Here is a 13,106-nt window from a genome sequence, read left to right as displayed (position 1 = left end):
TAAACAAATGCCAAAGGGAAGTATTTATTGTGATTTGCCTGATTTGTTGATTTACCCAGTCAATGGCCCAGGTACTCTTCTAGGCACGGGGAACAGAGCAATGAACAAAACCGAGCACCTCATGGAGTTTGCATTCGAGGGAAGAATGACAGAACAGTCACGTCGGGTGGTGATAAATGCTAGGAAGAAAGAGCAGGGTAAGAGAGAGACAGGATATGGGGAGTTTTGTTTTACACTGGCCGATCAAGAAAGACCTCCCCAGTAAGGCTACATTTGAGCAAAGACCTGATAAAGCGAGAGAGATGTAGATGCCTGAAGGGAGGCACTCCGGGCAGGAGTGACGTCAGAGTGCAAATCCCTGAGGCAGGAACACGCGTAACATGAGGAAAAGAGAGGACTTTAGTGGCTACAGCAGAGCAGGGGAGAGAGGGCTAGGCCAGAGACACAGCTGGGACTGGAGACGGAGCCTCGTAAGTGCTGTAAGAATATAAAGATAGGAAGAGTTTTGGGCTGAGGTATAGCATAATCTGACTCCTGTTTGGCTGGTAGGTGAGGAGCCAAGCGTAAGGCAATGATGGAAGCATGGAGAATTGTGGCACAATGTGACAAGCTAGTCAATAAATGCTTTGGACCAGGGTGACAGCAATAGAGGTGTGGAGAAGTGCATGTATTCATTTTTAAAAGAGATTTTAAGTAGTCTCCAAACCCAACATAGGGCTCGAACTCACAACCCCAAGATCAAGAGTTGCATGCTCTACCGAGTCACGTGTCTCAAGAAGTGAATGTATTTACAAGGTTGGATACATCCCATTTGCTAAGGTGAGCAAGAATCTGGAAAGCATATTCGGGGAAGAAGCTGGGATCAGGAAGGGTGGAATCAAAATCTGATTTCAGACATTTTATGTTTGAGAGGGATGTCTATTAAGACTGTAATAGGTGTCTGGGTGGCTTGAGCGGCTGACTCTTGATTTCAGCTCAGGTCATGGTCCCAGGATCATGGGATTGAGCCCCGTGTCGGGCTCTGTGCTTCGCATGGAGCCTGCTTGAGATTCTCTCTCTCTGAAATTTTTTAAAAAGACCTGGTGTTAGGGCAGACATTATGGTAGGAGGTACACATCTGGAAATCTTCAACATACAGATATTATATAAAGCAATGTCACAGTTGACATTACCTGGGACATGAATTATGATAGAGAAAAGATCTGGTAATTGACTTCTAGTTCTCTCCAGTGTTAGGTCAGGAAGATGAGAATGAAAAATAAGTGGCCAGTGGAGCAGGAGAGCTGAGTGTGGGGTCCTGAAAGCTAAGTGAAGAGTGTTTCAAATACGGAGTGATCAAGTGTGTCCAATACTACTAAGCCAAGTAAGCTAGATCTGAGAATTGACCTTTGCATATAGCCATGTGGAGGCCACTGGTGACTTTGACAAGAGATATTTCAGGAGACTGGTTTGATGAAAGCCTGATTGGAATGGGTTCAAGAGAGAACAGAAGAAGAGGAAGTGGAAACTGTGTGTGTGTGTGTGTGTGTGTGTGTAGGGTCGGGGGTGTGTGGTCAAAGAAAGTTATTTGATTTTTTAAGAGATAAGGGACATTATAGCACATTTATATGCCAGTAGGAAGGACTCAGAGAGGAAAGGTTTTGATCCTGGAGAAAGAGGACAATTAAAGGAACAGGTCTTTGAAAAAGCCAAAGCTTATGGGATCTAGTACACAAGGACAGAAGAGCTAAGTAGCGTCAGGACTAGAAATACTAAAACAAGGTACTTACTGTGTACCAGGAACTAAGCAATTTTACATGACTTAATTTAGTTTTTGCAATAGCCCTAAGAGGTTTTGCTTTTGTTTCTACTTTATAAATAAGGAGATTGAGAAATGGAGAGGTTAAATGGCATGTGTAGGAACCAGAACTCCACTCAGGTGGGAAAACTCAAGAGCTTATGCTTTTATTAATTTATTTTTATTTTAGAGAGAGAGACAGAGAGAGATAGAGACTGAGCACAAGTGGGGGAGAGGGGCAGAGGGAAAGAAAGAATCTTAAGCAGGCTTCACGCTCAGAGTGGAGCCTGATGCGGGGTTCGATCCCACAACCCTGGGATCATGACCTGAGCCAAAATCAAGAGTCAGATGCTCAACTGACTGAGCCACCCAGGTACCCTGAACCCAGGCTTTTAAAAACTGTATTCTATTGCCTCCGTAGAAGCAGGGACGATGGCGCCATGCAATAGAGCACAGGGGTAGCAATCAATACCTCTTCTTGAGAACAAGATCATTAAGTGTTGCGGTTGAGAAACTGTAGCTACTTTTATATTTCCAGAGTCCCTGTTGTGTCCTGAGCAGGGATAAATGATGTTCCAATTCTGTTACAGGCCTGATTACATGGCTGCTGAGAATGTGTTTGCTCCTTACAATATGAGAGAGTATTACTCTCACCAGCTTGGAGTAAAGTGGGACAACCACCTCCCTTGCTGTGGACACTGTACCTTGAATTATGTAAGCCAGGTTGTAGCCACTTACAGTCCCATCGTCACATCAGTGTTTTGCCCACAAAGGCAGTTTTTTGGACCCAAGTATTTTTGACATTTATACTTAATAAATTTCATTTGGTTATCACTCCTTTCCAGTGCTGTTGAAGTCAATAAATGTCAAAAGACATTTTTTTTTTTTTTTAAAGCAGGTTTCACACCCAGTGGAGTCCAATGAGGGGCTTGAACTCATGACTGTGAAATCAAGATCTAAGATCTAAAATCTAAGATCAAGATCTAAGATCAAGAGTTGGATGCTTAAGACTGAGCCACTGAGGCACCCCCCAGAAGACAACTTTTAAATACATATAGAACAATGGTAGCATTGTTAAGAAATATATAGCCTCCTAAAATGACAACTCATGTATGTGTATACATTTGGGTATGTTAAAAATTGAGTCACCTTCACAGAATCAACAGGCAAAGTCTATATATGATAAGAAGATATAAGCATGCTGTTGAAAGCAGGGCTTCTTAAGCTTCAGTTATTTATAGATCAAATTCATGATATCCATGTTCCATCTGCATTAGTATTTAATATTTGTCTTTAATGTCACATTTCCCCACAGTCTAGTAGGTGGATATATGTTTTTCTAACACACAAAGACATATATGTCTACTCACGTAACATTTTGAATACCACTAGTGACATGTTATACATACATTTTGGTAAACACCAACTGATACATGTGGAAATAACAGACGAAAGAACAAAAAGAGAATGCCCCTGGGCGTGGGAGTGAGGCTGAGGGCTGGGGAGATCTGGTTTTCAGCAAAAGCACCTTTATGCTACATGATTTGCTACCACACTAGATGCTACGACACTGCCTGGCAAAACAGGAGGCACAAAGTAATTGCTCCAAATCCAACTATATTTCATACCTTTTCCTAACGATTTTATAATTTCGGCCATAGGCTCATGCTGCTCAACACTGACATTCACGGATATGAATTCATTCACAAAGTCTGAGGAAAAAACGACAGTTACTCACCGCAAAATGAAAACTTTCAATGTTTTATTTCTGACTGCAGCTGTTTACAGAAATATAGTTGCGAGTATACAAATGTTCCAATAGAAGCAAAATATCTTTTTAATATTTAACAAGTTATCACAGATAGCTAAAAACATAGATGCAAATGAAATTCCCCCAGAGAACAAACTGAAAATATCTGGTGTCAGTGCTCTGAAATCTCAACTATGAAAGCCATATACACAAAAATGTAATCCTTATTTCATTGCAGGACAATGGAAGAAGGCAGTTCAGTGGTTGATCAGTGTGCTCAAGCAAATAAAATTAAATTAAAAAATTTAAATGGCAGAATGGTAGCTAAACCACTTGAGAATGGGTTAATGAAATATGTGCAATATGTTAAAAGACTAATAAAAGAAGTGAATAAAACTCAGTAAAATTGTCCAAAAAGAGTAGCAACTACTTGGAGCTTATCAATTAGAAGGAAACAAGGCGAGCAGATACATTCATTAGCTCAAAAGAAATTAACTCAATGTCACTGGAATCAGTTTGTAGCTACTAAAGTCATAAACCCTTCAGTGCAGGACAGTTCTTCATTGGACTCATTAGTTTGATTCCAAAGCCACCCTCAAACATCTGAGACGGTGTGTGTGTGTGTATGTATATGTGTGTGCGTGTTGTCCTGAGGTTCATTAGGTAAAATAATAAGCGAACTCTATAAACTATTTCACACCAAATTTCTTCTGGGGAAGAAAAAGAACAGGGATAATATGGCTAAACATGGGGCTTCTAAAAGAGACACTACAAGTTGGAGTCAAATAGAACCGTGATAGAATTCTTTGGGCACAGGAATACATTATGCAATCAACTGGAGAAGAAGGGAAAGGGAACAAGAAAGGAGGAATGTACCTAGAGCATCTCCCCACAGTTTGCCTATGTGTTGCCAGCACCAAGGTTTGTAGAGTAAGCCACTTACACTTCCACTGCTAGTGTTAAGCAAAGACAGCAGTGGTGATTTTTATAAAGTGAATATACAATTATTTTTAATTTGAATGTGCATTTTTCTTCCATGAGTTAATTGATTGGTGATTTGTAAACAGTGGAAGGAAGATTACAGCAATTATGGAGGTACTAAATTACACACAAAATTAAAATGAACAAATAAATCTACTTATCTTGTTATATTTACCATGAGGCATATAATTGGGAAGGGAGAAATGCCCAGATTAATAATGCACTGTCTTGTCCAATATTTATTTTAGTAAATAATGCGTGTCTGAAGCGTAAGTTCCGAGGATAGCTATATCTCTACTGCATCAGTTCTCATACAAACCAAGCTACTTTTAAATAAGTTTTATTGATTTAAAAAAGAAATTAAATAAGGTGCTATGTTGACCTGGCCAGCCATCTTATTTAATATCTCAGATACAAATATAAATACAAGGAATGATGTTCCGAGAGTTGGTCTAGCCAGACCAAAATTGTGGTCTGCTGGTAAAGTAAGAGGCAATGAAAAGAAAGCTTGTGTTATCACTGCCCACAAGGTACCCATTTTATGGATAAACAGGAGACTGTAGCACCCGTCAATTGTTTCAGCTACTTAAATGTCATAACAATTAAAAGAAATATAGAAGATTGCACCTATATATTTAAATCAGTCATTTAATGTAAACTTTTTAGTAAATGGTAGGAAAATGCCAAACTAAGTTAACTGAATTATCAATAACTAGACTAAGTGTATATGTATATAAAATATACTATATTTCTATAGGCAGTACTAAGAATAACTTATCATTGCCAATAAATGATTACGGATAACCAGGTTAAGCTGAATTTACATAAAGAACAATATATAACTATTTGTATGAGTAGGGGGAAAAACCTTTCTAGATCTTACTGTATACCATTTACACCAGTGGTTTTCACGCTTGAGCATACATCAGAATTACCTGGAGGGCTTGTTAAAACACAGATTGCTAGGCCCCATTCCAAAGTTTCTGATTCAGTATGTCTATGATAGGGCTCCAGAATGTGCATTTCTACCTAGTTCCCAAGTGATACTGATGCTGGCTGGTGGGCTGAGGACCATATTTTGAAAACCACTGGTTACACTCTATATGTAAAAAACTATACACTACAATGTTCTCACAGACAAAACACAAAATACTGGAAGAGGGCTGATTTTAATTAAGTCTCAAACATATACATTAGCAAGCTGAACATTAATATTTCTAAACTGGTTTGCTGAAGTATAATCATTTCTCCACATAGTCAATTACATTTCAAAGTCTTAAGTCCTACGATACAGTCATTTTAGAAAATATTCACAGAACACTTACACCAAGCTGACTATCCAAAATAAAAAGGGATACAAATAGTTAAGATGTATTCATTAAGAAGGAATCATCACTATACAGCATTCTTGACTTCTTTGGAATGATTAAAGTGCATAATATCATTAGGGTATTAAGAATATTGCATAAAAGCCTGCAGTTTTCAGTGCCACTAAGTCAAAGAAATACCCAGGGGGGAAAGCAGCTCTATCCCAAAGCTACCGCTGTGATGCCCTCTCTTTCAGCACCACCACTGCAGCCAGGAGCCAGGAAAGAGGCAAAATAACAAAACCAGAGGGACAGTCAATCCAACTGTATCTTGTTGAAAGGAATTATTACCTTTGTTCTAGAGGGATTCCAATATAACTTCTTCATTTTCTTTGACACTATTTTTCATAGAGATTACAAAGGTTCTGATAGGCAAGAAGTGCACTACGACGAATTCCATGGCGTTGTCTAGTTAGAAAAATGGACTTTACCAGGTTTTATCTAAATTTTGTGTCAGTGATTTATTTTTATCTAAGTAAGATGAGAGAAGATGTTTTAAATACTTCCTTCCTGAAATTTAACTACAAACATTTGTGTGCATGGAGTCTCGCAGACAATAAAATTTTCATTAGCGTTCAGATAAGACCTATCATTAGTTGGTCGAGATGAAGTCAAATTTAGATAATTTATATAAAGCCTCAACACTGTAACTCTAATGTTTATTTTATTTTTCAGAGACAGAGTGCGAGCAGGGGAGGGACAGAGAGAGAGAGAGGGAGTCACAGAATCCGAAGCAGGCTTCAGGCTCTGAGCTGCAGCACAGAGCCCGATGGAGGGCTTGATCTTATGAACTGTGAGATCATGACCTGAGCCACAGTTGGCACTTAAGCGACTGGGCCACCCAGGTGCCCCTAGTTCTATAATCTATTATTTACCCTCCCCCAAAGGAACAATTCTAGCAATGTATCTCTCTGTTACTCTTATGCCAAAGGGAGAGACTTATGAAGTTGTTTTCTCTGGTGATAGAAAAATGGAGAAAAGAATGCTAAATGAAATAATTGAAAGATGGGGCCTACTGAAATAATTTATTTGTTTTTGGCAATAGTGAAAAATGAAATTACAAGAAAGGGGCACTATTATGGTAGAAAGGCACTTTTCCATATGCATTTAGTCTAGATATAAAATATTAATTAAAAATTTTTTTTCTGAAAGAGAAAGTGGAGTAAAAATAGAATTTTATTAATGAATGAGGCTAGAATGGCATGAAAATAAATGGGAATTAAAGAATTAATTAGAGTACTGAGGCAATTCACAAATGATACTATAGGAATTACTCTGATATTTACTGCATTATGAACATTATGTCCACGATTTAGCTCTAGTGACACAAATAAGCGGAGGAGAAAACCTCTTTTTAATATGGATATACCTAACTTAGTAGGGAATGTGCTCTGAGTTTTTTTCCTAATAGAGCTGCTGAACTATACAGTCTTTGTCTTCATGGAGTCCCTCCAAATAAGCAAGGTGTGCAGACAGAACATGGCTGTACTGGTTAGGGATGAAGCCTGTGGTCATAACTTTTTTGTCAAAAAAGTTTTCTGAAACTTTTTGAAACTAAAGCTAACAGACCTCATCAAGTTTTCAATTAATTAGAAAAAAAATTAACACATCTTAGAACAGAAATTTTCATCAGAATGATGAATAATTCTCAAATTACTCCTAGTGAGTATTTATAAGTCACGTTTGAGACTTTGATTATTAAAGCATTTAATCCTGGTTTTTAATTATTGATCTGTCTAAACAGATTTCACTCTTCTAAAACAAGTGTCTAAAACAGTTTAGATGGCCAAAAAGAATTATTACTTTAGTTCTAGGGGGACTCAGATAGAACTTTTTTCTCATTTGCTTTGACATTATTTTTCCTAGGCAGATTAACTGAGGTTCTGATGGATAAGAAATGCACTATAATGAAATTCTCAACTACAGCATAGACAAAATTACCACAAAAAGAAAGGAAGAAAGGGGGGTCCCTCATTAATTCTGCTTTTCATAATAAATAAAGCCCTTTAAAAACCTGTTCCAGAGAGTCTGGCAAAAACTGATTTGCATTGGCTGCTCTAATTACAAAGGTAACATGATAAAGCTCTGAGGCAAATATGATTTCTAGTTGTCTTCTCCCCTGTTGGTGTGGATATATCATGGAATGACAATAAGGAATAACACACACATACACACACACACACACACAGAAAGATAAGCTCCAAGCATTAAGGTGATTTGCTAAAGCAAGAGCAACTGAATATAACAATATAAAGGACTAAAAAAAGGTTCAGAGTTTATTTAGGTCCTTCTGCCATAAATAAATTTAATAAATTGTTGCTTCCAAGGCCTTTGCTGGCTCATGGAGTCTCTCTCATAGACCGCTATTATTTGTAACATTAATCTGGAAATTGTATTATTAGCACACGTATCAACCACTGACCACTGAGCTAACTCTTTAGTAAGAAGACAAATGTCTTTTGTAACCAAATAGTCAGAATGCTGTACTTAACAGTGACCTTTAGGGGTAGGGAACATTTAACGATGTTAAAAAAAATATCCATCATTATTGAATAAGAATGTGGTAGCATAGCACAGCCCTTGTATAAATAACCACAAAATTTATGAAAATAAAATTTGGGTTTTCTGCCTCCATCCAATCAAGCCACTACAGTTCAGGTGTATGTTCTGTTCTAAACTTAGATACTATAAAACAGAAAATTGGTCCCTGGTAACTTGGCATTGGCGATCAGCATTTTACGATGATAAGCCTCTTGCGAAACAACAGAACAGAAGTCAGCACACAAGCCAGTCTTCTTGCCACCACTTCATCCACAGAGCAGTGCTAAGAAACATTCTAGTTGAAACTTGGTGAGCAAATAGACTTCCTGAGTCTCCTGTGTAATCTCTTAGAAAAAAAGTCAGAAAACTCAGAAATAAACTTACAGTATTTTATTTCTACTTCTTATTTTTATACCTGCTGGGTAAGCTCTTTATACCTCTTTATACCTCTGCAGTTAGAGTTTTACATGTTAAAACTGAAGCACTGGATTGTGTGGCTGGTCCTTCTCATAACCTGAACTATATTGGGTAATTTTCCCTGATGCGGTGGGGAGAGATGATCTATTGAGGAAATGCTTTTGGTTCAGAGAATCTATAAAGTAGCTCTGGATATTACAAGATGGGGAAAACGTTATTAAAATTACAAACATGGTTTGTGGTTTTTTTTAGTGTTATTATAAATAAAAGGCATAGAATACAGAAAGCCAATTAATAATAACAATAACAACAATAAAATATTAAATATATAGTGAGCAAAGACTGAATGGCTCATTCTCATGAAACACCATCTGACACAATTGCCTGATGGGTTTCCTTACTCTAACATTTTGCTGAGTGAAAGATCCAGCAAACACACAGTAAGCTGCCTTTAGCCCACTAATAACATCAAGGAACTGCCTGATGGAATGGCCACAGATGAACAGGTCATTTGTTTCAAAAGATACTTAAATACTCAATAAAGACATAACAAACCCCCCCTCACTGTTATCAGACGCCACGTTGTGGTAGAACATCAGACAAACTCACAAATTTACCACAAAAATGTGTGGCAAAAAAAGAATAGTTTATATATATGTATATATATAAATTTCTATATTTATGCCAATGTACTCACTCAGTACAAATAGCAAAATAGTATACCATTTCCTAAATACAAAATATAGCTTTCCAAAAAAATGAAACACACATTAGATATAAACCATCCAAAACTTGAACGATTGAAAACTGTATTCAAAAGTAAATGACCCAGAGTAGGTCTCTTTCTGAAAAGTTCCCTTCATATCGGCAAGAAGCCTGTACTACTGAAAACGTAATTCAATGCCTCTCAATCAGAGAGAGAAAGAAAGAAAGGGTCAGGGTGGAGGGAAGAATATATAAGAACAAAGAGAAAAAACAAATTAGGAGAAGAGCACATTCAAAGAACTAAGGAGGACCACAAAAAGGGGGAAAAAAATCTGGCTGTATAAACAAAACCAACACCACAATTCCACAAAGTTCAACTAAATGTATAGGATAGAAAACAAATTAAAAAAAAAAAACACAACAGAAAAGTAGCCTTCAACAAATAATTAACAGGCTATTTTTTTGTACACTTAATAAAAATAAATGAAACAGACATGAATACCAAAACATCTTATCTACATATAGAAGCCACACACAATTTGGCCTTAAACTGTATAAACAGCTTTCTACATGCCAAAAGGAAAACGAGACGTAAGCACGTGCCCAAACGACAGGTTGTCGTGAGAAGCAGGCATCCCGTGGGTGGCAAGAACACCCAAAACTGTGTAACTAATGCTACAACTGCAACTGCAAATTCTGGAGTGTGTAATTTTGCTCTCTAGAGACGTAACACAATTTAATTCTTCATTTTAAGTCAATGATATGACCCTGTAAAGCCTAAGGCTTGTGGGAACCATCAGATAAGTGACCACTTCAAACTGTAAAGCACTGAGGTGACAAGTGAATTACACTCACTGCAGTTTAGGGAGAAGTGATGTTTCAAGAAATTTTAGTTTGCTTTTTTTTTTTTTTTTTTTAATTAAAATGTACACTGTTTCCTATTAGAGGGAAAAATTTGAAGACTTCAGGACAGCACCGTTCATGGGGAAAAAAATGCATTGTTTCTTGTTTCTCAGGAATCAGCTCCCCTCACTCCTAAAAGAGTGGCCCCCCACCCTGCCTGTGCTGCAGGAGTTGCTGGGTTACCCCAGACCAAAGCGGCCTTTTCCTTTAAGTTGCTACAGGGTCACAAAGCTCGTAGTATATTACTAATTGTCTAAAATAAAGTGAAGAAGAGGGGGAAAATAATAAAAATGAACATAAAAAGGGAACACCGGTCCAAGACGGGGATAAGAAGAAAACAGACTGAAGTTGCTCTGTCAGTTTTAACTGCTATAGGAGGATATCAGAACACAATTTACCATGTATTAACCCCTTCATTTTTTTGATAGAGCAAGATAATTATTCTTCTCTGCACAGGTATGGCTAAAACCCTTAATAGAAACACAGAGAATGAACAACTCTCTGGAAAATAAAATCAATAACATTTCAGCTGTTCCTAGATTGTGTGTTGTCTGCCTTTGTAACAAAGAGGCCTCTTATCTGTGTAGAGCTCTTACTACAGTTAACTTGTCAGAATGTTACCCCTTCAGTTTCTCCATAAAAACTGAAAAAAGATTCCTTCATTTTGGCCAATAGCTGTGCTATTTATATTGGAAAACCACAGCCTTACTTTTAGTTACTATTTGAACTTTCCTTTTTCAAAAGCCATTACTTGACTAAAACAATGCAGGTAAGAAAATATGAATGAAGAACAAAAGTAAACATGACAATATGAATTATTTTCTAATAGCAATAATAACTGAGCAGTCCAGCTTTTGAATTTGAACTATACTTTCAAAGGAATAGCGCCTAGGAAAATAGCAACAATTAATTCTGTCAGCTGGAAACTCAAATAGATTCTCAGTCATCACTGTTATTAGGAATATAAAATATGAAGATGTTAACAACGGTGGCTAATCACTGCAACAGGCAGCACAGGTGTGCTCTTTTGCAGTAAGAGTAAAATCTATCCATTTACTCAATCACAGTTTTTCATACTTTGTTTTGTTTTTAAAGTAACAGTTCAAAAATCCTCATGGAATCACATGATCTCAGGACATCTTGGAATCAGAATTTTCTTCATGGAATTTCTAAAAGAGAAGAAGAAGTTGAATATAACTCACTAAGGAGGGAACAAAATTACAAATTTCCTGCTACCCTGAAAGATTCCAAAGTATATTACAATACTATAAATGATACTGCATCATATTATACTTCCACACACTTTTCTGACTCAGTATTTATTTCTTGAGGAAGGGAGAAATAAGACTTAATTATATCCAATCAATCGTACATTGATCAGGTGTTCTGTCATTCCGTGGTGAAGAAACTTAGAACCAAAAGGATTGCCTAGTATCAATACTATGACCACAAGCTATCATCCAGAATAATTTATTCAAATTTAAAAAGTATCATCTTACATTTTATTTTGAGAGAGAGAGAGAGAGAGAGAGGCAGAGAGAGAGAGAGGGGAGGGAATCTCAAGCAGGTCCCACTCTGTCAGCACAGAGCCTGATATGGGGCTCGATCTCACAAGCCCGTGAGATCATGACCCGAGCTAAAATCAAGAGATGGACCACCCAAGTGTCCCTAAAAATACCATCTTGTGAGAAAGCCGTATTTCAAAAGAGTAGGGTCTAAAAAGTGTTATTACTTAAACCTAAATCTGATAAGAATAATAAAATTTATTGATGCTTTTCAATAAAAAAGAAACCAAAATGCAATACTTACTTATCCAGTTAAAAGGTGCCAGTCAAGTTGTTCCCTTGGTTTTGCAATGAAACAAGCAAATCAATCTTTTCAATGTTCTGGTTGGTGTTTATAGAGGACGTTAGTGAAGAACTCTCTGGCATTTGCTGAGAAAGAAGTGTTGTCACAGGTGGCTGGCCCTCATTCTGTGGTTGGCCTGGCTGACTTATGGCCATCAACTGATCTGGCAATGTAGCTGGTCCAGAAGTTAAAAGCTGACTACAGTCTGCAGAGATATTTAAAATAGAGAAGCTACTTGATTAGTTACTTTCTGTTAAGGTTCATAAGAAGATATTTATTAGTTGTTGGGGGAAATTCACTATCGTGTTTACTCAATATAGAACTAGAAGTGAGGCAACTGATAGCCCTCCAAAACGGTTTTTACCGAACAGTACTGGAATTCATCCCAGGTTTACTCAAAGCAGTATAAAAATACAACTTTGCTTAGTTGGCATCATAAGTCAGTCCTACATGCTTTCCTTGGTATGTAAACATTAACGATGGGTTAACCTCCTTGGAAACTACTTACTTTAATTGGCAGAGATATTTTCTGTCATTCTTACTTCATTTTCAAGTTTACAGCTTAAAATGGTAAACACATTCATTTATATTCATTACCACGTTTAGTCCTCCCAATATCCTTTTCAAGTATATAATTATTACCACCATTTAGATGTGGAAAATGAACCTTCTGCAGGTCAAATAACTTCTCTAAGATCTCACAGTATGTAAGTGGTATGGCTGGGATTGAACTCAGTTCTGACTACAATCTGTGTTCTTAAAACCACCGTGTTTTGCTTCCTTTTAATAAGAGTAAGAATTTGACCATCTCAGCCAC

At 37.2% G+C, this 13,106-nt stretch overlaps 1 protein-coding gene across 10 annotated transcripts in view; it reads right to left on the bottom strand.

Moving 5' to 3' along the window:
* Positions 1 to 3,522: 3,522 nt before the first annotated feature.
* Positions 3,523 to 13,106, bottom strand: part of NFAT5 (nuclear factor of activated T cells 5) — a 117,571-nt gene continuing 107,987 nt past the window's right edge. For all 10 annotated transcript variants that reach the window (XM_019455410.2, XM_019455411.2, XM_019455412.2 and 7 more), the window contains 2 exons: positions 12,251 to 12,494; positions 3,523 to 11,610 (listed from right to left, as the gene is read on the bottom strand). In XM_019455410.2, the coding sequence (XP_019310955.1) occupies positions 12,259 to 12,494 (236 nt within the window). In that variant the 3' untranslated portion in view covers positions 3,523 to 11,610; positions 12,251 to 12,258. The remainder of the gene's footprint in view (positions 11,611 to 12,250; positions 12,495 to 13,106) is intronic.

Source organism: Panthera pardus, unplaced genomic scaffold (genome assembly GCF_024362965.1).
Source record: "Panthera pardus isolate Hobbes unplaced genomic scaffold, ASM2436296v1 HiC_scaffold_19, whole genome shotgun sequence".
NCBI lineage: Eukaryota > Metazoa > Chordata > Mammalia > Carnivora > Felidae > Panthera > Panthera pardus.
The sequence above is the reverse complement of the archived record's forward strand: the minus strand, read 5'-3'. Positions and strand labels throughout refer to the sequence as shown.